The sequence below is a fragment of the Pseudophryne corroboree genome, chromosome 8, assembly GCF_028390025.1.
Source record: "Pseudophryne corroboree isolate aPseCor3 chromosome 8, aPseCor3.hap2, whole genome shotgun sequence".
Lineage (NCBI taxonomy): Eukaryota > Metazoa > Chordata > Amphibia > Anura > Myobatrachidae > Pseudophryne > Pseudophryne corroboree.
The window spans coordinates 71,041,626-71,068,766 of NC_086451.1; the positions used below are offsets into that span (position 1 = coordinate 71,041,626).

The 27,141-nt window shown below is 47.5% G+C and overlaps 1 protein-coding gene and 1 long non-coding RNA gene across 2 annotated transcripts in view; one reads left to right on the top strand and one right to left on the bottom strand.

Annotated features, from left to right (window-relative positions):
• Positions 1-949, bottom strand: part of LOC134948565 (uncharacterized) — an 86,759-nt gene extending 85,810 nt beyond the window's left edge. The window contains exon 1 of the long non-coding RNA XR_010182974.1: positions 836-949. This is a non-coding gene — a long non-coding RNA (uncharacterized LOC134948565). The remainder of the gene's footprint in view (positions 1-835) is intronic.
• Positions 948-27,141, top strand: part of URM1 (ubiquitin related modifier 1) — a 26,244-nt gene continuing 50 nt past the window's right edge. Inside the window, exons 1-5 of the mRNA XM_063936625.1 lie at positions 948-1,119; positions 11,817-11,887; positions 16,863-16,944; positions 23,918-23,966; positions 24,740-27,141. The exon at positions 24,740-27,141 is cut by the window's right edge and continues 50 nt beyond it. Coding sequence (XP_063792695.1) covers positions 1,085-1,119; positions 11,817-11,887; positions 16,863-16,944; positions 23,918-23,966; positions 24,740-24,808 — 306 coding nt within the window. The 5' untranslated portion in view covers positions 948-1,084 and the 3' untranslated portion in view covers positions 24,809-27,141. The remainder of the gene's footprint in view (positions 1,120-11,816; positions 11,888-16,862; positions 16,945-23,917; positions 23,967-24,739) is intronic.

Here is a 27,141-nt window from a genome sequence, read left to right on the forward strand (position 1 = left end):
GAGGGTATGACTTACTCCAGTGGCAGATTTAGGGGTCAGGCCACCCCTAGACACAACTTTATTGCCTCATGCGGCAGAGCAGCGGGGGAAAGAAGTTTCAGGACAGGCAAAGTGTATAAAGTGTGAACTGGAGAAGATGGGGTTAACAGGGTGTAAATAGGGCATGTATGGGATGTGACTGTAGTGGATTTACTGGGTATGTGTTGAGGTAGTTTTATAATAGTGTGAACTAGAGGAAAGGGAGGGTTAATACATACTTACCTACATTTCTTTTCTCCTCTTCGGAGATACCCAGAGAGGAGAGGCAGGTGGGCGGCGACGGGGGGCAGGACCAAGCAATGGCATCATTAGGCCCCACCCACTGCATGAGAAAATACCGCAATTGGTCGGTATTTGCATAGGGGCGGAGCTTCAATGACACAATGTGCATATATTATTAAGCCCCACCCCCTCCAGCAGGTCCGCGATATTGCCCTATTTAGCTACCCATTCTGCCCACTTCCCTCGGAAGTGGGCAGAATGCGGGAGGGGTGCCCACTCTACCGGGTCTGCGGGGGACTACCCAAGAAACCGGGTGTCTCCCGCAGAATCTGGGAGAGTAGGTAAGTAAGTCTGGGTTAATATAATAACAGGGGGAGGGTGATTATAATTTAATTTAGTGTGAACTGAAGGGGAGTTAATTACGTGACGATGGGGGGGGGTATCCCAGCTATAATTAGCTGTGGGGTACTCTTTTCAGACCAGAGAAAGGGATTTGCTTATACACACACACATTATATATATATATATATATACACGTTTTATGTTTTAGAGAAAATGTCTAGTCTTGTAATACATTGCCTTGTCCTGCGTTACTATGGAGCTCTAACCACTGCACTAGACTGGGCTTCAGGGCCTGAAGGAGTTACTGCAACCAGGAAGTGAGCTCATAGTGGAAGAAGTGGATTAGGCAGTGTAGAGCAGGAAGGGAAAGGAAGTGTGTGGGGAACCAGCCTGTGTGTGTGTGGGGAGAGAGATAGCAGGAGTGAAGGCTGCACAGTGCACTTCCTGTATCACTGTGTGTGTTCCTGGTGAGGGTAGCAATATGGCTGCGCCCATGTGTTTGCAGCTGGAATTTGGGTGAGTTGTTTGTCTATCGGTTAATCGATCTTGTGACAGGGAATTGACCATGCGTCTGTACGGTGCAGAGAGGTGGGGGTTGGGCTGTCTAATCCTGCTCCCTTTGGTGTGTTATTAATAATCCAAGTGCTAGGGACACTGATGTGTAGCAGCAGGTCACCTGTCTTGTATAGAAGTGTGCTAGCCTGTTCCATCTCCTTCATATGCTGACTTAGTAGCCCCAGTGACTGTGATTGCAAGGTAAGCTGAACAGGTCTCTCTGCCTTGAAATCAGATGTGGTTTCTCTTACGTCCTAGATGATGCTGGGATCCACATTAGTACCATGGGGTATAGACGGGTCCACTAGGAGCCACTGGCACTTTAATAGTTTGAGAGTGTGGGCTGACTCCTCCCTCTATGCCCCTCCTACCAGACTCCGTTTAGAAAATGTGCCCGGAGGAGCCGGTCACAGCTAGGGGAGCTCTCCAGAGTTTCTCTAGTAAAAGTTTTCTTAAGAGTTTATTATTTTACAGGGAGGCTGCTGGCAACAGCCTCCCTGCTTCGTGGGACTAAGGGGGGGTGTAGTGTCCGCCCTGCGGGGTCTGAGCCACTATCTCCTCTGACAGGACGCTGAGCTCCTGAGGGTGCTGATCATTAGCCGCTCCAGGAGACCGCTCACTCCCGCAGCATGCCGCCACCCCCTTACAGAGCAAGAAGACTTCAGTGGCGAGTGAGTCACCGCCCCCCCTGGCAAGGCGGGAGCCAGTGTGAAGATGGCGGTAACAGGGTAGGAAGCGCGGTACTAACTGCGCTCCGGGGCTCAGCGGTACATAGTGCGGCACTATGAGAGGCGCCCTGAGCCAGCGCCTATACCCTACACTGGTCAGCAAGCCTGTCAGGGTCCCCGGATCGCTGCCAGCAGAAATCCTCAGGCCAGTATAATATAATGAAGAGTGGGAAGCAGCACCATTTCCGGGGGGCGGAGCTTCTCCTCAGAGCGGACCCAGCAGCGTTCAGCGACATTTTCCTGCCTGCAGTTCCTGTACAACAGACGCTATCAGGGAGAGCTCTCCCTCCAAGCAACTCCAGCTATCCTGTGCGGTAGAAGGGGGGAGGTGGAGGCTGTGTAAAGTCTGTGTAGTCTATCAAGGTACACAGACAGCGCTGGTAGTTTCATTAGTTCTACCTCAAAAAGCGCTGTGTGTGGGTTGGCTCCAATCTCTGTGGCATACTTGGGGGGAAACTGTGTCTGACATTTCCTGTGTGTGTGTGTGTGGGGGGGGTGTTTAATATCTCACATAGCCATGTCAAGGGACTCTGTGTCATATGCTGCAGAAGATGTTTCCTCTCAGGAGGGATCCATTCCATGTGCACAGGATTGTAATGCTTTGTCTCAGATCCCTATTGTTGAACCTGAGTGGTTAACTTCTATCAAAGGAATTATCTCTGAGATCACTACTAGGGTAGCTAATACTTAAGGGGGGTACACACGGAGAGATCTGTGCTTAAAAAAAAGATTTTAAGCACGGATCTGCCGTGTGTATGCCCTCCAGCGATAGCGATGCGCGGCCCCGCGCATCGCTATCGCCGATGCTAGATTGAGCTGCATGCAGGCTCAATCTAGCGGGTCGCTCACTTCACCGTTGTTTGATGTGAGCGGCCCCCCGTCGGCTTTCCCCCTCGCTCAGCACATCGCGCTGTGCTGAGCGGGGTGAGAGATGTGTGCTGAGCGGTCTGTGTTAAGATCGCTCAGCACACATCTCTCCCGTGAGTACCCCCCTTTAGACTGAAACTCAGGTGTTGAAGTCTATGGCAGTTTGGTCAGGCTCTGTCCCTATTCCTGCAAAATCCCCTAGCATGTTCCCACAGAAACGTGCACTTGCCCAAATTATGCAAGATGACACGGATACCGATTCTGATACTGCAGACGGTGATGGGAATGTGCTGACGGGGGCGGCATCCCTTGTTAAGGGGGTGCAGCTCATGATTGAGGTCATTAGAGATGTGTTAAACATTAATGACACCACACCTGAGCAGGTTGAGGAGGCTTACTTCACTGACAATAAGAAAGCCTTGCTAACCTTCCCTGCGTCTAAAGAATTAAATGCTATATTTGAAAAATCCTGGGAAAACCCGGAGAAAAAATTCCAGATCCCAAAAAGGGTTCTGATTGCTTTTCCCTTCCCTGAGGAAGATAGGAAAAAATGGGAAAACCCACCCATTTTGGATGCATCTGTCTCCAGACTGTCTAAAAAGGTGGTTTTACCTGTCCCTGGATCTACCGCGTTAACAGAACCGGCTGATCGTAGGATTGACACTACGCTCAAATCCATTTACACTGCTTCAGGAGTGGCGTTAAGGTCCACTATTACCTGTGCATGGATTTCTAAAGCCATAGTAAAGTGGTCAGGCACATAACTAGAGTATTTGGATACAATGGATAGAAGTGACATTGAACTGTTTTTACGTAACATACAAGATTCTACGGGGTTCATGGTGGAATCCATGAAGGACCTGGGTACGCTGACTGCACGGATATCTTCCATGTCGGTCTCAGCCCGCAGGGGACTCTGGCTACGCCAATGGTCTGCAGACGCGGAATCCAGGAGAAGTGTGGAGAACCTACCCTACACAGGTCAGGCTCTATTTGGGGAAGTGTTGGATGCGTGGATTTCCACGGCAACCGCGGGTAAGTCACCTTTCCTTCCCTCTGCTAGCTGTTCTACGAAGAAACCATTTTCTTCAGCTGTGCCGCAGTCCTTTCGGACCGCTAAGCCAAAAAAGTTCAAGCCTCCTACCACTTTCTTTAGAGGTGGTCGGGCAATATACAAAAAACCTGCACCCGCAGGCTCCCAGGACCAGAAACCTGCTTCTGGTTCCTCAAAATCCTCAGCATGACGGTGGAGCTCAAAGCCTGGAGGACCGGCTGGTGGGTGCGAGGCTCAGACATTTCAGACACGTCTGGGTGTCATCCGGCCTGGATCCCTGGGTACAGGATATTGTGCCCCAGGGGTACAGACTGGAGTTTCAAGAACTCCCGCCTCACCGATTCTTCAGATCAGGATTGCCAGCTTTGCTGGCAGACAGGGCTATCCTACAGGAAGCCATCCTAAAATTGGAAAAGTCACAGGTCATTGTCCCAGTTCCACCTCATATGCAAAACATGGGTTATTTTGCAAACCTTTTCATGGTACCGAAACCGAATGGTTCAGTCAGACAAATTTTGAACTTGAAATCGTTGAACCCTTACCTGAGGGTCTCAGGTCTGGTGGAGGGAGAGTTTCTGGTATCCCTGGATATCAAGGATACGTACCTCCACATTCCGATTTGGCCGCCTCACCAGGCTTATCTCAGATCAATTCCAGGTACTGCCATTCGGCCTCTCCACAGCACCGAGGGTGTTCACCAAGGTGATGGCAGAGATGATGGTTCTCCTGCGCAGACAGGGTGTGAACATAATCCCATATCTGGATGATCTGCTTATAAAGGCATCGTCCAGGGAGAAGTTGTTGCAGTCCATTGTTCTCACGACTCATCTGCTCAGGGAACACAGTTGGATCCTGAATCTTCCAAAATCACATTTGGAGCCAACCAGGAGGTTGTCTTTTCTGGTAATGATCCTCGACACGGAAGTGCAGAGGGTGTTTCTCCCGGAGGAGAAAGCGTTGGTGATACAAACAATGGTCCAGGATGTCCTGAAGCCAGCCCGGGTTTTCGGTTCATCAGTGCATTCGCCTTCTGGGGAAGATGGTGGGCTCTTACGAGGCTCTACAGTACGGAAGGTTTCATGCTCGGCCCTTCCAACTGGATCTCCTGGACAAGTGGTCGGGATCTAATCTACACATGCACAAGAGAATACGTCTATCGCCGAAAGCCAGGATTTCACTCCTCTGGTGGCTGCAACTACCTCACCTCCTGGAGGGACACAGGTTCGGGATTCAGGACTGGGTCCTTCTAACCATGCATGCAAGTCTCTGAGGCTGGGGCACGGTCACTCAGGGGGAAACCTTCCAAGGACGGTGGTCAAGCCTGGAATCCAGCCTTCCAATAAACATTCTGGAACTAAGGGCCATCTACAACGGTCTTTTCCAAGCGGCCCATCTTATGCGAGATCGAGCCATTCAAGTGCAGTCGGACAATGTAACGACGGTGGCTTACATAAACCGACAGGGCGGAACGAAGAGCAGAGCTGCAATGTCAGAGGTAACAAGAATCATCCTCTGGGCAGAAAAACACGCGTTGGCGCTGTCAGCAATCTTCATTCCGGTAGTAGACAACTGGGAAGCAGACTTTCTCAGCAGACTCTATCTCCATCCAGGAGAGTGGGGACTCCATCCGGAGGTGTTCGGAGGTAACAGATCTTTGGGGTGTACCTCAAATAGATATGATGGCCTCTTGTCTCAACAAGAAGCTTCGGCGGTATTGTTCCAGGTCGAGAAACCCACAAGCCGTGGCGGTGGACGCCCTAGTGACTCTGTGGGTGTTCCAGTCAGTGTACGTGTTTCCTCCATTTCCACTCATTCCAAGAGTTCTAAAGCTCATAAGGAGAACAAGAGTTCAGGCAATCCTTATTGCTCCGGACTGGCCAAGAAGGGCTTGGTACGCGGATCTTCTGGATCTACTGCTAGAAGAGCCGAGTCCTCTTCGGGATGACCTGCTGCAGCAGGGGCCATTTGCTTATCAAGACTTACGGCTACATTTGACGGCATGGAGGTTGAACGCCAGATATTAGCTCGGAAGGGCATTCCGAACAAGTTTATTCCTACCCTGATACAGGCTAGAAAAGGAGTAATGTCTAAACTTTACCATCGTATTTGGAAAAAATATGTATCTTGGTGTGAGTCCAAGAAGTTTCCTACGGTGGAGTTTCAACTGGGACGGTTTCTCCTCTTCCTGCAAGAAGGTGTGGATATGGGCCTGAGCTTGGGATCCGTAAAGGTCCAGATTTCGGCCCTATCCATTTTCTTCCAGAAACAGTTGGCTTCCCTCCCTGAGGTTCAGACTTTTCTGAAAAGGGTTCTGCACATCCAGCCTCCCTTTGTACCGCCTATGGCACCCTGGGATCTTAATGAGGTGTTACAGTTCCTCCAATCGGATTGGTTCGAGCCTCTACCGGTGGTTGAGGTCAAATTTCTTACGTGGAAGGCTGTCACTTTGTTAGCCTTAGCTTCTGCTAGACGTGTGTCATAGTTGGGGGCTTTGTCTTGTAAGAGCCTCTACTTGATCTTCCATGAAGATAGAGCTGAGCTCCGGACACGTCAGCAGTTCCTTCCGAAGGTTGTGTTGGCATTTCATATCAACCAACCTATTGTGGTGCTAGTTGCTACTGACTCCTCAAAGTCCTTGGATGTTGTAAGGGCTCTGAAAATCTATGTGAAGAGGTCTGCTCGTCACAGTGAATCGGACTCTCTGTTTGTCCTGTATTATCCCAAGAAACTTGGGTTTCCTGCTTCTAAGCAGATGATCTCTCCCTGGATTAGGTTCACTATCCAGCATGCTAATTCTACGGCAGGATTGCCGTGTCCTACGTCTGTTATGGCCCACTCTACTCGTAAGGTGGGTTCTTCCTGGGCGGCTGCCCGGGGGTGTCTCGGCTTTACAGCTTTGCCGAGCAGCTACTTGGTCTGGGTCGAACACGTTTGCAAAGTTCTACAAGTTCGATACTTTGGCCCGTGAGGACCTGAAGTTTGGTCAGTCAGTTCTGCAGGAGCCTCCGCGCGCTCCCTCCCGTTCTGGCAGCTTTGGTACATATCCATGGTACTAATGTGGACCCCAGCATCCTCTAGGACGTAAGAGAAAATAGGATTTTAATTACCTACCGGTAAATCCTTTTCTTGTAGTCCGTAGAGGATGCTGGGCACCTGCCCAGCGCTTCGTGATCTTGCAGTGGTTACTTAATTCAGTACTGCTTGGTTCTTGGTTTAGTACTGTTTTGTTACTTGGTAAGTAATATTGTTCAGCCGTTGCTGATGTTTCTAGCTGGTTAGCTTGGTTTGCCTTGTGTGTGAGCTGGTGTGAATCTCGCCACTATCTGTCTAAAATCCTTCTCTCGAAGTTGTCCGTCTCCTCGGGCACAGTTTCTAGACTGAGTCTGGTAGGAGGGGCATAGAGGGAGGAGCCAGTCCACACTCTCAAACTCTTAAAGTGCCAGTGGCTCCTAGTGAACCCGTCTATACCCCATGGTACTAATGTGGACTCCAGCATCCTCTACGGACTACGAGAAAAGGATTTACCGGTAGGTAATTAAAATCCTATTTTCTCTCTCACACACAAAAATGCACAGATGTGAATGAAAATATGAATTACTGGAAAAATGCTAAAACAAATGTATATGTATCGTGTAGGAGGAGGAGGAGGAGACTGCCGCTATCCTACAATGGAGACTGGAGTGCGGCGGCTAGACCTAGGTTAACCCAGACCCTAAGTACTCGTATAATCACAAAAGGAGGCGATGGGTCACTGATTGAATTCAATGTAAAAAGATGCTGGTGTCTGAATTAGTGATAAATCAATTTTATTTAGAGTAAAAATGCACCACCTACAATTGGTTGTGTACACAAGTGGTATTAAGGGCCTGATTCAGACCTGATCTCTGCTGTACGTTTTTGCAGCGGCCTGCGATCAGATAGCTGCCGTCCATAGAGAGTGAAAACCCGCCCTGTACAAGTGTGCGAATGCATGTGTACGGTATACGAAAATTCCGCCAGTGGACAGCTGCAAATCCGTTTGCAACTCCCTCACCATCGAATGATTTTTCCAGTCTGTGCATAGCCCAGGACTTACTCCTACAGTGCGATACAAACCGGCTGATCGGGGCTGGAGCGGACGTCGCACACCCTCCCAGAAAACGCTTGGGAACGCCCGCGTTTTTCCTGACACTCTCTGAAAACGGCAAGCTACCACCCACAAATGACCTCTTCCTGTCAATCACCTTTTTCGCACCATCCTGTAGCTGTTTGGCGATGTGCCTGCACATTGCGGTGCATATGCATTTTAGGTCTTTATCGGGCCCTAAATACAGTTGTATGCAGGTAAGTAGAAGACATCAAACAAAAATTTGCCACAATCGGTTAAACTGTACAGGTATATTTACTGGGTGTAATATAGCACAATACACGCATGTAATATTGGCCCTCATTCTGAGTTGTTTGCTCGCTAGCTGCTTTTAGCAGTATTGCACACGCTAGGCCGCCGCCCTCTGGGAGTGTATCTTAGCTTAGCAGAATAGCGAATGAAAGATTAGCAGAATTGCTACTAAATAATTCCTTGCAGTATCTGAGTAGCTCCAGACCTACTCCTAGACTGCGATCACCTCAGTCCGTTTAGTTCCTGGTTTGACGTCACAAACACGCGCTGCGTTCGGCCAGCCACTCCCCCGTTTCTCCAGCCATTCCTGCGTTTTTACCTGGCACGCCTGCGTTTTTTAGCACACTCCCTGAAAACGTCCAGTTTCCGCCTAGAAACACCCACTTTCTGTCAATCACACTACGATCACTCGAGCGATGAAAAAACGTTGCTCGAGCTTGTGTAAATTGGCAAAGTTTTGTGTGAAAGTACTTAGCGCATGCGCGCTGCGTACCATGCGCATGCGCATTTTTGCAGTTTTTTCACTTGATCGCTGCACTGCGAAAATCGGCAGCGAGCGAACAACTCGGAATGACCACCATTGAGCAGTATTGTGAGTTCTTTTAATAATCTTATGTCCAGGTGAATGAGGCTAGAAGTCTCTGTGCCAGTTTGATATTTTGTGCAAGCAGGCTTTGTTTTGAGCTGTGATGCGGAAGTGAAATAATGTATGTTGGGGGTCTTATGTTCTGGGGAGGGGTGGTGTCCCATACCGCTCCAGTTGCACAAATGAACCCTTCTTCTTGCTATCTGGTCACCACCTGGTGAGCGGTGTTCGTTGATTGGCTGTCTTATTTGCCTCATACCTCCCAACATGACCCTCCCCGTTCCTGGTCTTCCCATCACCTGTGGTGAAACACCTTTCTTATCAAATAACTAGTTCAACACAAGTGTTGGCAATAAAACATTAAGAAAGAAGTCCAAGAACAGAGTATTCTGTCTCTCCTGGAGAGGGTCATGTTAGAGGTATGGTGCCCTCTGGTGACCCTGTTGCTGGATAAGGCTGGTGTTAGTGTGTGCAAGCCTGCACAGCCTGGGACCACTGGTGGCCGCGGGTTTTCCGCGATCTGGTGCTCTCGCAAAAACAAACGTCTCCCTAGACTTCTTCAGCACTGCCTGGCCACTCGACTCTTCATGCCGGAGGGTATGGGGGAGTGCAGTGCACCTTTTAAATATTTGTGGGAGGATGCTGCAGGATGTGATTGCCTCCTATGGATCCGCCACTGACCTCGAGTCCATCACTGGGTGAGGAGGAGCAGCTGGCTGGAGGAGCCGTATGGAGGTATCGGCGTCCCATAAAGTTCTCTCTATATTGCCCCCTTTCGCCGCCTAGTTGCGGCACTTCACTATCTATCATGCTTAAGCATAAGGTGGGCAGTACATCCCAAAGTACTTAAATAGTATAGGTTCCAGAAGAAATAAAGGTTGTGTAGGACAGTGTAATTTAGACGCACACTAAGTGAGCAGGTTTTGATAAGAGCAGTAAAAGATCCAAAAAAGAAGCACAACACTCGGCACAGTATTGCTGAATTGCCTGTACTCTGCAGTAGTAGGAGGATGTGTCACAGCCGCCGCTCACAGCAGCGTCCACCCATACACTTGTGAGATATCAGGTACAATCCTTGTATTTCTCTCACAGATGTGGTCGAAATCGAAGGATTGTATGCACATTTTAGGTACCTTGCGACGGCAGGCCGGTCAAATCTTGCGTCTCAAGATAGTATGTGCTGCACTTAATATTTATCGCATCGCAGTGCGATCGCATGTGTTTTTAAAAACACATGCAATATGCCCGGGCCGCTCCCACTCGGCGTTGACGTGCCCATCACGTGATTACCATGCGATCTATCGCATGATCGCATGGTAATCACTTTGGCAGTTCAGGTGCGATTTCATCGCACCTGAACTGCTGGGGCAAAGCCCCGCGATGTCGTGGGGCTTCGCACAAGTGTACGGGCACCATAAGGCTGGGCATACACTATACAATTATCTGGCAGATAATCTGTGGTTGGCGTGAAAACCTGGTAATGGATGAGAGCAACTGACAATCGGTCATTTGCTACCAAACACTGGAGAATGGACAAAAACTGTCGTTTATACAAATTGGTTAAATCACGGACAGGTTTTGTCCATTTTCCAGTGTTCAGTAGCAAATGGTCGATTGTTAGTTGTTCTCATCCATTACCAGATTTTCATTCCAACCACAGATTATCTGCCAGATATTTGTATAGTGTATGCCCATTTTAACTGTTTAAGGAGTATATTCAATTGAAGTTGGATCCATTCCGACATTCATTTGTCGGAATGGATCCGTCCATGCCATCTCAATTCGACTTTTAAAAAAGTCGAATTGAGATGCAGGAGCTTAGACGGGGGAGAGCAGCGTAGCCGGAGGATGTGCCAGAGCCGCCGTTCACGGCAGCGTCCACCCAGCTCCAGCAAGCGAGGTCTCGCTTGCTGGAGCCGGGTGGACGCTGCTGTGAGCGGCGGCTGTGACACATCCTCCGGCTATGCCGCTGCTGTAGCACTGCTCTCCCCCGTTTGCCCACGGCTCTCCCCCGTCTCCCCCCCCGTCTCCTCCACTCCCCCATCTCTGCTCCCCACATCTCAATTCGACTTTTTTTTTAAAGTCGAATTGAGATGGTTGAATAGGGGGCCAAAGCACGCGGATCGGCAGCTATTACGCGATCCACGTGCTTTTCGACAAGTCGAATTTCTCGACTTGTCGAATATTTTGGGGTTATATTGAATAGGTTGGAATCCCTTCTGACCTGAAAAAAAAAGTCGAAAACTGCTGTCTTTTCGACAGACGGCAGCTTTCGACTTCAATTGAATATACCCCTAAGTCAATTATAGTTTGTCATGTTTGTTTAGTTATGCTGAGTATATCTATAATAGTGCTATCTTTTTTATTATTATTATTATTATTATAATATTGTGTGTGTTTTGTTTTTGGGAGATTTTATTGTTACATTTCCTAGTGAGTAAACCCCATCAAAAACAGTATTTATTAGATTGTAGCTGTTTGAAATGTCATATTACAAAGGCAACAAAACTAAAGAAAATTGCTGCCTCATGATATAAATACTTGGCTGAAAAGAACAGAATGAACGTAACAAAATGACAATAGCAATGCATTTTGTAAAAGCTGCAGGAGGGTGCACACAAGCTGACTAGCTAGCTAAAAAATACACAGACCATGGAATTTACTTATTTCTTTTTGCTAGTGTGTATTCTCTGCTTTTGTATTTTGGATTCAGTGGGTTACTTTACTTTCAAAAACGAGACAGACTGCTCACCCTCTGTCCTAATGTGTAATGGGAACCTTCAGGTCGCTTCGTCTTCCCTGCGGATGGAGCTTGTTTTACGTCTCCTTCGTACCCTAGAGAGCATGACATAGAAATGGTAATTTGGGACCCGTGTCCTGCAGGAGCCTGCGGGGAATCCTTTGTCTGCTTCAGGCTCTGTTGTGGCACTTTGCTGTGTGTGTGTGTGTGTGTGTGTGTGTGTGTGTGTGTGTGTGTGTGTGTAACACCCCCTCCTCTGTGGAAGGCATGTCACCATATCTCATGTTTTTATTATCTTATTTCAGAGGTGGCGCAGAGCTGCTGTTTCAGGGGATCAAGAAACATCATGTGACCTTGCCCGTTCAGTCAGTTCCTTGTGAGTATCCTTTACAGTGGTGCTGTAGGAATACCCCTCACGATAATTGAAAGGAGTGTAGATGAATTAAACACACACACACCAGCATATTTTCCCAGTTGCGGGCCTTGAATGGTTCCTTCTATTTGAAGTGTCTTATGTTATTTTTTGCATGAAGAATCGGACCCACAACACGGACATGCACCCAGGAAGAGGAGACGGCCACAAGCGTGTGCATTGGGCCATGTGACAAGTGATGTAATTAAGTTAGCAGTGTGATGTCAGACTCTTCCCCCCCCTTCCTGTAAAGGCTTCTTTGGAACTCGTGATTATGGAGGTTGTGTAGAGGACATTAACAAGGCCCTGCCCAGAACAGCTTTCGCCCCCCGAGTTCTTTGGCCGTCTCTGTGGAATTTATTGTCAGGATACTGCGTAAAGTAGGGGGTGGACGCTGGTATGAGCCATTTAAACTGATTAGGATGCAGTTCACATGTAAGACGGTGCCAGCTGTTCCCGTGGCCCCCCTCCTGCTAACTGACCGGCCCTGTTTGCTCATGGCTGAGCCCCCTGTGCGAAATTGCTTTTCAAAAGAACCACTTTCTGGTTAATTAAACAAAGAGTCAACACATCTGTGAAGTTCTCTTGCATCCCCATTATCTTCACATTGATCCCTCTCAATCCCACCCACTGGTCTAGGTTCTCACTGGCGGAGTGTGGGCTGTATAGGGCTTGCCCTGGCCTGAGTGAGGCAGTTTAGCAGTAATGTGTGAGCCCCTTGCAGACATTTTATTTTCTGCTTATAGGTGGTCATTCCGAGTTGTTCGCTCGCAAGCTGCTTTTAGCAGCTTTGCACACGCTAAGCTGCCGCCTACTGGGAGTGAATCTTAGCATAGTAAAATTGCGAACGAAAGATTAGCAGAATTGCGAATAGACACTTCTTAGCAGTTTCTGAGTAGCTCCAGACTTACTCGGCATCTGCGATCAGTTCAGTCAGTGTCGTTCATGGTTTGACGTCACAAACACACCCAGCGTTCGCCCAGACACTCCTCCGTTTCTCCAGCCACTCCCGCGTTTTTCCCAGAAACGGTAGCGTTTTTTCACACACTCCCATAAAACGGCCTGTTTCCGCCCAGAAACACCCACTTCCTGTCAATCACACTACGATCACCAGAACGATGAAAAACCTTGTAATGCCGTGAGTAAAATACCTAGCTGCATAGCAAATTTACTTGGCGCAGTCGCACTGCGGACATTGCGCATGCGCATTAGCGACTAATCGCTCCGTTGCGAGAAAAAAAATAACGAGCGAACAACTCGGAATGACCCCCATAGTGTTGAAAATTGGTGAGTTCAGAAGTAATAAAATGAAAGTGGACTTAACAACCGGAATGACCACACTTTCAGTTGTAGAATTGCTCTGATACTTCTGTCTCATTGGGGATTACTCCCAGAACAGCCGGAATACATAGGGTATAAGCTCTGCAAGATGCGAAAAGCCCAAGTCGTGTTCTGTCTCTCCCATAGTTTGTGCATACTGGTGGTCATTCCAAATTGATCGCTCGCTAGCAGTTTTTTGCAGCCGTGCAAACGCATTGTCGGCGCCCACCGGGGAGTGTATTTTAGCTTTGCAGAAGTGCAAACGCTTGTGCAGCAGAGCGCCTGCAAAAACATTTTGTGCAAAACAAAACCAGCCCTGTAGTTACTTATTCTGTGCGTTGATTCTAACGTTGGTGGGTTGGCTTTTGACGTCATACACCCACCCAGCATTAGCCCAGCCACGCCTGCGTTTTCCCTGGCATGCCTGCGTTTTTCTAAGCACTCCCTGAAAACGGTCAGTTGACACCCAGAAACACCCCCTTCCTGTCAATCTTCTTGCGGCCGCCAGTGCGAATGAAAACGTCGCTAGAACCTGTGCAAAACCACAAATGACTTTGTACCCGTACGTCGCGTGTGCGGTGCCTACGCATGCGCAGAAATGCCGATTTTTAGCCTCATCGCTGCGCTGCAAACAACGGCAGCTAGCGAACAACTCGGAATGACCCCGACTATTTGGTGGTGGGTCTCCACTCCACATAGATTGAATTGAGGACTGGGGAGGACACGGTGCTGTCATGTTCCCGGGATATAAACCAAGCCTTTCCTAGCCTTGGTCCGTAAATTTGCCATGAAGTGATGCAGCTGATCTGCAGCAATGTTTAGATATTCCCTGGCATTGTGTGCTTTGTAATACATGTAATCCTTCTATGTTTGTGGAGCATTGTGCTTTGTGTCATGAGATGCTTTAGTTGGGATCAAAGGGAGACTGAGAGCTATTCTGCATGAAAGTTGTGTGTGCACAGCGAGCCGCACACACTCCCGGGCAGAAGAATAAATAACATGAGTGTCTACTCCTATAGGAAATCTCCGATTTCTGCACCAGAGAATTATAGCGCCTCCATTGAGGTTGGGGTTTCACTGCACGGGGCTGTACTGTAGTACAACAATTTAATAGGACTTCGGTTACTCATTAGACAGGGCTCGGAATGGCCCCTTCCCAGACTTGGAACAATGGGCGAAGTGCAGTGATGCCGGGCTCTCCATGGTAACTCTCCTGTACAATAGCTTCCCTGGACCGAGAATGTGTGCGTGTGGGAACCAGGCAGAACTCCCTGACCCTCCTGAGTCAGGCTGATGAACGAGCCTTCGGATCCCTGCGCCTGACCCTGCAGTGACCAGCGCCGCTCTCCATCACACGTAGCAGAGCTCACTACCCTCCCCGCAGTGTGGGCGTCATCTCCAGTGCACCATGTTGCGGGGACACTGCACTGCTGCATGTACAGTCATCCATGACTTATGCAAGTGCGAAAGACTGCTGCTCACTGCTTTGCTGCAATACCCACTGAGTGGGCCTTTGCCAATGTTGTATCTGCTTGGAATTTCACTTCTATAAAGTTGTGTGTAATATATATATAATTTACACACACGTGCACATAATATATCTGGATGTATGGTACATTTCCAGTAGTCAGTGCACATTTTCAAATTTTATATATATATTCACCCCAATTGTATGTATGTATGTATGTATAATGTGTATTAGTACAGTATATGCTTTTTGTTTGTCTCCGTGGATATTATGTTTCCGTTATCTTACTAGTACACAGAGGTGATTCAGAATTGCACACAAGTCCACTCTGCAGATGGATCTCACGGTTTTAGCTGTGAGCAACTATATGGATTTGTTACACATCTCACACTTATCTCCACTTGCAGTTTTACGTTCTCACATAGAATAAGAGATCCACCGGCATGTCGTGCGAGGGTAGACGGAATTGCAGGCTATGGGGTATATTCTTTACCTGTGGGAAACTGCCGTCTTGTCGGAAAGACGGCACTTTCCGACGGGTTTAGGTCGGAAGGGGTTCCGACCGATTCAAAGCCGGGCCGACTTGTCGGAAACCACGTGGATTGTCGGATTAGCCGGAGATCCACGTGTTACGCGGCCAAATCTGACAGGTTTTGGCCCCAGGTTCCGAGAATGTCAATCCGACTTTTAAAAAAGTCGGATTGACTTTGTCGGGAATGGGGGCGTGGCCTGGTAGGCAACGAGTGCAGACGAACCCCAGCTGAGCTCCCGACTAGCGTCCACTTAACCCATACCGCCGGAGCCGCGGGATCCTAGAACTTCCCTCACCCTGCTCGCCCACCATGGCCTTCTACCTGCTGAGCTGCTGCTCAGGCTGGGGAGCGGATGCCTATTACGGACGGAGAGCGGTGCTGTGTCCCGGCGGCCACGACCGGAAGTACCGGAGCCTGCCTGCTGATCTCTCCTCCAGAGCTGCTGCTTCTCTCACGCTCCGGCTGCTACTGCTCCTCTGTTACTGGGCGCTGGCTGGTCCACACCCGGTGTCTGGCGGCTGTCTGCCCCTGCTTCTGGTAAGGATCTCTGCAGGAGGTGGGTGCGTTCCCCTATGGCCAACTCCAAAACCTGTCGAGTTTGTCCGAGTCAGTTGAATACTCAGATGTCGGATTCTTTCCGTCGGAAAGGATCCGACATCAATTGACTATACCCCTATGTGGAGATCTGGCTGATTTATTTTGGGCAGTTCTCGCACAGTAACGGCAGAGCTGGTTCAAATAGGCACTGATAGTAATGTTGGGAATGTTGGCTACTTTCAAAGTGTAAGGATTTGGGGGGGGGGGGCTTTTCCTATTCTGAGCACAGGCAGGTATTTGCACAGCTCCAAATCGGGCCCAAAGTGCTTTGTGTGGTGTTTACTGGCATGGGCTATATGTATCCAAAGTGATGCACCCACCGTAGCCGGCTCGCCTGGTACTCTATGGTGTAGAATGAACAATGTATGGTTCTGATGATTTTGCCAGGATCTCGCCTAGTATTTTGTATTGGGAAGCTGTTAGTTTCCCAGTGGTCGGAAATCCGACCGGGGCCTGGAATATGCACTCGGGGGGAGGGTGTCCACGCCACGCCACCTCTTGAAGGGGTATAGAATAGTGTAGCGAGCCCGCGAGGGGACACGCTGCGCTCGCTGTTGGGATTCCAGCATTGGTCTTATGACCGCCGGGATCCCAATCGTCGGGAGCCCATAGTATTTCCCCTATTATGTGTCATTAGTTCCAGGCATTGCTTATACTGCCCAGTGTAATCCTATGTAATGTGCCTAAAATGGCTGCCGCTTCTGGTACCTTCGTAGGTAGAATGAATAATCCTGGCAACTGATGATGCAAAATGGCCCCCACACCTTTGTATTTTCTCCATGGCCTCTATATTTCATGCAGATATAAACCTCCTGTATTGTGTTCATACTATTTGTTAAGCGCCTTGAGTCCTATTGAAGAAAAGCGCTATATAAATAAAATTATTATTTATTAAGTATGCTCTTGCCTTAGATCCTTTTTTTTTTATAATTTATGTGTAATCAGTCAGAAGTTGGTCATATCAAGTGTACATTCATGAGGCAAAATGCCTGGCTTGTAACCATGTTCCTGTTTCTGCCAGGGGACATCAGGCAGTTGCTGGTTTGGATCAAAGAGAATTTACTGAAAGAACGACCTGAGCTGTTTATTCAAGGTGATACAGTGTAAGTATTACAAACAGCACATATGGGGCGGAATTCAATTCTTTTCACCCCTTTCCACACTCGTTCTGTTTCTGCCCTCAGGGACGTTGTATCGTTATTTCAGCTCGCTACCCCCGAAGTGGCGAGGCACCCAACCCTTTACACAGTAAACATGATTAGCGATAACGGAGATCATTTTAGAAAGGAAATTGGGCGTGATATATCATTTGAATCTCACCCATGGTGTGTATAGAAGCGTTCTGCCACTACATATTAGTTATTTGCAAATTAGTGTTTTAGGTACCCAGATGATGTACTGATTAACGTCTTTCATGAAAGCCATACTGTATCTATATATTAATCAGTGCATAGCTGTATATTATTGATTGTATACAACCGTCATGCGGGTTCCCGATACCTACATTACAATGTTTGAAACTAAATCTCTATTTTATCATCGTTTGCAAGTATTATATTGTTTGGACAGTAAAATTGTTACTTGTGTACCATGCACAGTACACAGATAGTAGTATTTTTGTAGGTTTGAGGTATTTTTTAAAGCGTCCCTTTTCCTATACTTCGTGGAAGAAGCCATTTTGTCAACTGATCGAATATTCAACCTATCACATCACTCGGAACTAGTATATGTCACTGGGGCATGAGGCAGTTTAATACAAAGTGCTTTATTCCTCGGTGATGTTATTAAGTCTCTAGGGAACTGATAGACCATAGCAGTGTTTCCCAACCTTGGTCCTCAAGTCACATTAGCGGGTAAATTTACTAAGATGGGAGTTCTATTTAAGATAGGATGTTGCCCATAGCAAGCAATCAGATTCTACTTCTCATTTATCGAACACCTTCTAGACGATAATACCTGGAATCTGATTGGTTGCTATAGAACTCCCATCTTAGTAAATTTACCACTAGCAATCCAGGTTTTAATGATATCCCTGCTTGGGCATAGGTGGTCAGAGCAAAATAACTGAGGTACTTATTAAGTCACGTGTGCTGTAGTATGACTATCCTTAAAACTTGGATGTCTTGAGGACTGTGTTTGAGAACCCTTGGACTACAGTGCTAGAAAAATGTTTCAGACCATACATTTTCTCTATCGTCCTAAGTGGATGCTGGGGTTCCTGAAAGGACCATGGGGAATAGCGGCTCCGCAGGAGACAGGGCACAAAAGTAAAGCTTTTACAGGTCAGGTGGTGTGTACTGGCTCCTCCCCCTATGACCCTCCTCCAGACTCCAGTTAGATTTTTGTGCCCGGCCGAGAAGGGTGCAATTCTAGGTGGCTCTCATAAAGAGCTGCTTAGAGAGTTTAGCTTAGGTTTTTTATTTTACAGTGATTCCTGCTGGCAACAGGATCACTGCAACGAGGGACAGAGGGGAGAAGAAGTGAACTCACCTGCGTGCAGGATGGATTGGCTTCTTGGCTACTGGACATGAAGCTCCAGAGGGACGATCACAGGTACAGCCTGGATGGTCACCGGAGCCACGCCGCCGGCCCCCTCACAGATGCTGAAGCAAGAAGAGGTCCAGAATCGGCGGCTGAAGACTCCTGCAGTCTTCTAAAGGTAGCGCACAGCACTGCAGCTGTGCGCCATTTTCCTCTCAGCACACTTCACACGGCAGTCACTGAGGGTGCAGGGCGCTGGGAGGGGGGCGCCCTGGGAGGCAAGTGAAAACCTTTTAAAAGGCAAAAAATACCTCACATATAGCCCCCAGAGGCTATATGGAGATATTTACCCCTGCCTAAATGTACTAAATAGCGGGAGACGAGCCCGCCGAAAAAGGGGCGGGGCCTATCTCCTCAGCACACGGCGCCATTTTCTGTCACAGCTCCGCTGGTCAGGACGGCTCCCAGGTCTCTCCCCTGCACTGCACTACAGAAACAGGGTATAACAGAGAGGGGGGGCATAATAAATGGCAATATATTAATATAAAAGCAGCTATAAGGGAGCACTTAATCATAAGGCTATCCCTGTCATATATAGCGCTTTTTGGTGTGTGCTGGCAGACTCTCCCTCTGTCTCCCCAAAGGGCTAGTGGGTCCTGTCTTCGTATAGAGCATTCCCTGTGTGTCTGCTGTGTGTCGGTACGTGTGTGTCGACATGTATGAGGACGTTATTGGTGTGGAGGCGGAGCAATTGCCAAATATGAGGATGTCACCTCCTAGGGGGTCGACACCAGAATGGATGCCTTATTTGTGGAATTACGGGATAGCGTCAACTCGCTTAAGCAGTCGTTTGCCGACATGAGGCGGCCGGACACTCAATTAGTGCCTGTCCAGGCGCCTCAAACACCGTCAGGGGCTGTAAAACGCCCTTTGCCTCAGTCGGTCGACACAGACCCAGACACAGGCACTGATTCCGGTGGTGAAGGTGACGAATCAACCGTATTTTCCAGAAGGGCCACACGTTATATGATTTTGGCAATAAAGGAGATGTTACATTTAGCTGATACTACAGGTACCACTAAACAGGGTATTATGTGGGGTGTGAAAAAACTACCAGTAGTTCTTCCCGAATCAGAAGAATTAAATGACGTGTGTGATGAAGCGTGGGGTGCCCCCGATAAAAAACTGCTAATTTCCAAGAAGTTATTGGCTTTATACCCTTTCCCGCCAGAGGTTAGGGAGCGCTGGGAAACACCTCCTAGGGTGGACAAAGCGCTAACACGCTTATCAAAACAAGTGGCGTTACCCTCTCCTGAGACGGCCGCACTTAAAGATCCATCAGATAGGAGGATGGAAAATATCCAAAAAGGTATATACACACATGCAGGTGTTATACTACGACCAGCTATTGCGACTGCCTGGATGTGCAGTGCTGGGGTAGTTTGGTCAGAGTCCCTGATCGAAAATATTGATACCCTGGACAGGGACAATATTTTACTGTCGTTAGAACAAATAAAGGATGCATTTCTTTATATGCGTGATGCACAGAGAGATATCTGCACACTGGCATCATGGGTAAGTGCTATGTCCATTTCGGCCAGAAGAGCTTTATGGACACGACAGTGGACAGGCGATGCGTAGAGGGGTTATTTGGGGTCGGTCTATCGGATTTGGTGGCCACGGCTACGGCCGGGAAATCCACCTTTCTACCTCAAGTCACTCCCCAACAGAAAAAGGCACCGACTTTTCAACCGCAGCCCTTTCGTTCCTTTAAAAATAAGAGAGCAAAGGGCTATTCATATCTGCCACGAGGCAGAGGACGAGGGAAGAGACAGCAACAGGCAGCTCCTTCCCAGGAACAGAAGCCCTCCCCGGCTTCTACAAAAGCCTCAGCATGACGCTGGGGCTTCGCAAGCGGACTCGGGGGCGGTAGGCGGTCGTCTCAAGAATTACAGCGCGCAGTGGGCTCACTCGCAGGTAAATCCCTGGATCCTGCAGATAATATCTCAGGGGTACGGGTTGGAATTAGAGACAGAGCCACCTCGCCGTTTCCTGAAGTCTGCTTTACCAACGTCCCCCTCCGAAAGGGAGACGGTTTTGGAAGCCATTCACAAGCTGTATTCGCAGCAGGTGATAGTCAAGGTACCTCTTCTACAACAAGGGAAGGGGTATTATTCCACTCTATTTGTGGTACCGAAGCCGGATGGTTCGGTAAGGCCTATTCTAAATCTGAAGTCCTTGAACCTGTACATAAAGAAGTTCAAGTTCAAGATGGAGTCACTCAGAGCAGTGATAGCGAACCTGGAAGAAGGGGACTTTATGGTATCCTTGGACATCAAGGATGCGTATCTCCACGTTCCAATTTACCCCTCACACCAGGGGTACCTCAGGTTCGTTGTACAAAACTGTCACTATCAGTTTCAGACGCTGCCGTTTGGTTTGTCCACGGCACCTCGGGTCTTTACAAAGGTAATGGCCGAGATAATATTTCTTCTTCGAAGAAAAGGCGTATTAATTATCCCATACTTGGACGATCTCCTAATAAGGGCAAGGTCCAGAGAACAGCTAGAGATGGGTTTAGCAATATCTCAAGAGGTGCTAAAGCAGCACGGATGGATTCTGAATATTCCAAAATCCCAATTAATGCCGACAACTCGTCTGCTGTTCCTGGGGATGATTCTGGACACAGTTCAGAAAAAGGTTTTTCTTCCCGAGGAAAAAGCCAAGGAGTTATCTGACCTGGTCAGGAACCTCCTAAAACCAGGAAAGGTGTCTGTACACAAGAGTCCTGGGAAAAAATGGTAGCTTCTTACGAAGCAATCCTTTTCGGCAGATTCCATGCAAAGGGATCTGTTGGACAAATGGTCAGGGTCGCATCTTCAGATGCACCTGCGGATAACCCTGTCGCCGAGGACAAGGGTATCCCTTCTGTGGTGGTTGCAGGAGGCTCATCTATTGGAGGGCCGCAGATTCGGCATACCGGATTGGATCCTGGTGACCACGGATGCCAGCCTGAGAGGCTGGGGAGCAGTCACACAGGGAAGAAATTTCCAGGGAGTGTGGTCGAGCCTGAAAAAGTCTCTTCACATAAGCATTCTGGAACTAAGAGCAATCTACAATGCTCTAAGCCAGGCGGAACCTCTGCTTCAAGGAAGACCGGTGTTGATCCAGTCGGACAACATCACGACAGTCGCCCATGTAAACAGACAGGGCGGCACAAGAAGCAGGAGGGCAATGGCAGAAGCTGCCAGGATCCTTCGCTGGGCGGAGAATCACGTGATAGCACTGTCAGCAGTATTCATCCCGGGCGTGGACAACTGGGAAGCAGACTTCCTCAGCAGACACGACCTTCACCCGGGAGAGTGGGGACTTCATCCAGAAGTTTTCCACATGCTATTAAACCGTTGGGTAAAACCAATGGTGGACATGATGGCGTCTCGCCTCAACAAAACACTGGACAGGTATTGCGCCAGGTCAAGAGATCCGCAGGCAATAGCTGTGGACGCGCTGGTAACACCTTGGGTGTACCAGTCGGTATATGTGTTTCCTCCTCTGCCTCTCATACCAAAGGTATTGAGGATTATACGGCAAAGAGGAGTAAGACTAGTGGCTCCGGATTGGCCAAGAAGGACTTGGTACCCGGAACTTCAAGAGAGGGTCACGGACGATCCGTGGCCTCTACCTCTGAGAAGGGACCTGCTGCAGCAGGGTCCCTGTCTTTTTCAAGACTTACCGCGGCTGCGTTTGACGACATGGCGTTTGAATGCCAGATCCTAAAAGGAAAAGGCATTCCAGAAGAAGTCATTCCTACCTTGATAAAGGCAAGGAAGGAAGTCACCGCGAAGCATTATCACCGTATTTGGCGAAAATATGTTGAGTGGTGCGACAGCGGAGTGCTCCGATGGAGGAATTTCAACTGGGTCGTTTCCTACATTTCCTGCAATCAGGATTGTCTATGGGTCTCAAATTGGGATCTATTAAGGTTCAAATTTCGGCCCTATCAATATTCTTCCAAAAAGAATTGGCCTCAGTCCCTGAGGTCCAGATTTTTATCAAAGGAGTACTGCATATACAGCCTCCTGTGGTGCCTAAGGTGGCACCGTGGGATCTAAATGTAGTTTTAGATTTCCTCAAATCCAATTGGTTTGAACCACTGAAGAATGTGGATTTGAAATATCTCACATGGAAAGTGACTATGTTACTGGCCCTGGCTTCGGCCGGGAGAGTATCTGAACTGGCGGCTTTATCTTATAAAAGCCCTTATTTAATTTTCCATTCGACATAGGGCAGAGCTGCGGACGCGTCCGCATCTTCTCCCTAAGGTGGTATCAGCGTTTCACCTGAACCAGCCTATTGTAGTGCCTGCGGCTACAGACGACTTGAAGGACTCCAAGTTGTTGAACGTTGTCAGAGCCTTAAAAATATACATTTAAAGGACGGCTGGAGTCAGAAAATCTGACTCGCTGTTTATACTGTATGCACCCAACAAGTTGGGTGCACCTGCTTCTAAGCAGTCGATTGCTCGTTGGATTTGGAACAAAATTCAACTTGTACATTCTGTGGCAGGCCTGCCACAGCCTAAATCTGTTAAGGCCCATTCCACAAGGAAGGTGGGCTCATCTTGGGCGGCTGCCCGAGGGGTCTCGGCATTACAACTCTGCCGAGCAGCTACGTGGTCAGGGGAGAACACGTTTGTAAAATTTTACAAATTTGATACCCTGGCAAAGGAGGACCTGGAGTTCTCTCATTCGGTGCTGCAGAGTCATCCGCACTCTCCCGCCCGTTTGGGAGCTTTGGTATAATCCCCATGGTCCTTTCAGGAACCCCAGCATCCACTTAGGACGATAGAGAAAATAAGAATTTATTTACCGATAATTCTATTTCTCGGAGTCCGTAGTGGATGCTGGGCGCCCATCCCAAGTGCGGATTATCTGCAATACTTGTACATAGTTATTGTTAACTAATTCGGGTTATTGTTAGGAAGCCATCTTTCAGAGGCTCCTCTGTTATCATACTGTTAACTGGGTTTAGATCACAAGTTGTACGGTGTGATTGGTGTGGCTGGTATGAGTCTTACCCGGGATTCAAAATCCTCCCTTATTGTGTACGCTCGTCCGGGCACAGTACCTAACTGGAGTCTGGAGGAGGGTCATAGGGGGAGGAGCCAGTACACACCACCTGACCTGTAAAAGCTTTACTTTTGTGCCCTGTCTCCTGCGGAGCCGCTATTCCCCATGGTCCTTTCAGGAACCCCAGCATCCACTACGGACTCCGAGAAATAGAATTATCGGTAAGTAAATTCTTATTTTTGACTCCGGTTTATGTAGATGACTGGTACACCTTTGATATTTGCATACTCCTTGCTTTTTTTTTATTGATGTGCATCTTACAGTAGCCCAGAATGTGTTACAGACACCATCTGTGAGGGAAGTGGATGTTGCGTGGCATAATGCTGGTTACGAATACTTTCCATTTTCAGCTTCGTCATCTGAAAATAAAATTGTTATCATTTTTGTTTCCTGTGTGAGATGTTGATCCTTCATTTTGAAATGTCCAATCATGATAAACTGTTGTCTGTGTCTCTCCACTCTGTAGGCGGCCGGGTATACTGGTGCTCGTTAATGATGCAGATTGGGAACTGATGGTAAATATGCAGCAAAGATTTAATTTGAAACTAAGCAGACTCCCAGACAAAGCATTGCTAAATCTTCAGCACATTGCCTTTAGATTGCTTAATTTGGGCCAGAAATTTATTTGAATTCCTTTATGTCCATGAATACAGAGTAAGTGACCTTGGTAATGCACGTTTGCAGCAGGCGGAGCAGCGCAAGCAATTGGTATATGCTGCTTAAGGTGGATGTGGTGGGCTGGAATGCCACCAACTAGTCTACATTGGATGCAACCTAAGAAAGATACCCATGAAAACAATCCACATTAACCACATTTCTGGAGGATCTGTTTAACCAGTTGGCTTTGCTTATGAAGTACTACTTTAAAAAAAAAAACAAAAAAACTCAGACACAAAGGGGTAAATGTGATAGGGTGCGAGAGGCCAAAGGTGAAGGCATTTTTATTTTCAAAGCGGAAATCAATAACAAGGCAAAACTAGGTTGTTTTTTTTCTTGTAAATGAAGCCAATGAATGTGATTTTTTTTTTTTTTTTCTATTAAGTGTTGTATAGTTTTGTACTAGAAATGTCTAGGCTTATTTACGGCCATAATGTGAATGGTTTATATGTTGTTACCCATGGCAACCAAATAATAACACTTCCAATAATCCAACTGAAGGCAGTAATACGAAGCGTACCCATTAGAATCTGGTTGCTATGGGTTACAGCTGTGGCTATTATATCGTGACCTGTGCACCAGTTTCCTTAAATGACCCCTACATGTGTGTGTTTTCCTGTCATGTCATCAGGGTGAGCTGGATTACGAGCTAAAAGACCAAGACAACATTGTGTTCATCTCAACGTTACACGGTGGATAGAGAATCCTGATGGTCTGGATTAAACCATTCATTCCATACAACGGGATTCCATGTGATGGGGACTTTATATCGGTGCAGAACATGTTTATATGTTGCTCACTGACCGTAAAATCCTGTATATACGTATGGGATTACACACACGATTCTTTCTGCCAGCATCATCAGCCGAGCCTCCTGTCTTCTGTCCCCAAACTAATAGGTCAGACTCGTCCACTTTGTGACATCCTGGACATCTTGTTTACCAGGCGTTTTATAAAACATGTCAGTTACACCAGGAGAATCCTAATTAAAGTAAAGTGATTTTATCTACAAGCACCACGAGCCGTCTGTATGGGGGTCACTGTGTCCTCATGTGTCACCTTTCACAGAAGCCTTTGTCACTTATATCTGTTGCTTACTTGGCGACTGCAGGCTGCCGCATACATCACAGTATATGCAGAAAGGATCCCTTTCACCTTTTAAAAATGCTTCTGTTGCCTAAACACATGTGGAGGTAGCCATTTTGGCTTCTGTTTATGTAGTTAAACCGGTGCCATCACTGGTATGTGCCATGTGGCTTCAGACCACTAAAATCTTTAACCTGACATTTTTGCGTAGTCAGAACCCACACGTCTTCTTCCCCTGAATGAATTTGCCTAGCTAACAAATACTGCTTTACGGTGCTTGGCACACATCGCCTTTAATGAAGTTGAGAAACATGACCTGTCCAAAGCTGTATGCTACATTACTGCTGCCCCTGTGGGAAAATACCCTAACGACGCGTTTCACTTAATACCTCATTCACTCTCCGACTACAGACAGGCATTGCAGTGAAGACCTCTTGATCAGCAGATTCATTAAATGTGCTGTAATATCTTGATTTACTGAACTGGTGAGAAAATAATCCCGCAAGCGGAGTATAATTGCAGCTGCTCGTTTTTTTGCTTCACTGCCATCAACCGCTATGCTGTTCAACTGTGCCAGCTAAGCACCGTACTCATTTACAGGAAGGGAATTCGCTCAGTGCCTTGACACAGAAAGTACCCAGACTGTGTTTCTCGCCTCTCAATCCCTGCATGGCTGCCCCTCCCCTCCCTCCTGCTTGCTGCAGTGTTTGCTGTAACAGGGTAATAAAAAGCGCTCTTGAATCTCGTATCAATTCATTGGGATATAGAAGGTCGCTGACGCATGACATCTCTCTGTCGCCAAGTGTCGTACAAATTGGGTTATGGGCCAGTGTTACAGCAGTCAAGAGGGTTAATCATTCTTTTAAACATCAGTATTTGTCTCTTAATATGGTATCATTAATGCCCCCATTTATCTGTAAAGATCAGCATACTTCACTGAGCGGTACTACAGGTACAGCTAACTCTTTATGTCTGCCGGCATACAATGTCAGTAGTCACATAATGCATTTTGTTCCAGTGATGTTTTATTTTTGGAGCAAGGGGATCCTATAGTAACACACGTCTATATTGCAAAGAAGAAGGGGTGCAAGGGTTGTATTACTACTGTAGGTGATTGCTCCCATGCTTTAGTTGCAGCCTGTAATGCAAGGATATTAGGCTAGAATTCACACCGATTCTATGGAACTTAAAGAATTCATATAGACTGCACTTAAAAAAATAAAATATATATATACATATATATATATATATATATATATATCAAATATTGCTGCATTTTTTTTTTTTTGTATGTATTTTCATAAATAAAAAAAAATTAAAGGGTCATTTACACTGTATGTTATCAGCTATTTAAATTTCAGTTATTGCCGGAAGTTTAACAGTTAAAAAGATCACGTGACAGCGTGCGTGACACTTTTACATTTTGGCTTAATTAAATATGGTAATATAATGGCGGATAGTGAAACTGCAGCCTATTCATCACATGCAGTATGCCCTGCGTTTTATGCAACTTTTCAACCATGTACGTATTAAATGGTTCCCTCAGTGATGGATCTTATATTCTGGTACACAGGGCCATGTAAAATTCAGCTCGTTACAGGCAGTGTTCTTTTCTTTCTGTCTTACTATCCGTTCTTTCCCTACTGAATAAAAGAAAAAACCCTTGGTGCCTTTTTGCCGTTGAATTACCGCTTACAGAGGCGCTTTTAAAGCTGAAGGTCGTTTATCAATGTCTCACCGGTCTGCATTGTGGTGATCTTGATAAATTTGTTTCAGTTGTATTAAATTCTCCAGAAACCGCTCGCAGCAAGGGGAGTTCGGCGCCCTGTTATCAGCCAGGAGACACTGTTCCTAATGTGTGGTATTATGGGCCTGCCGTTATCATGTAGCGGTTGTTGTGGTGACACGAGGCACTTTATAGAACAATTTCCTGACTGAACGGCGTGT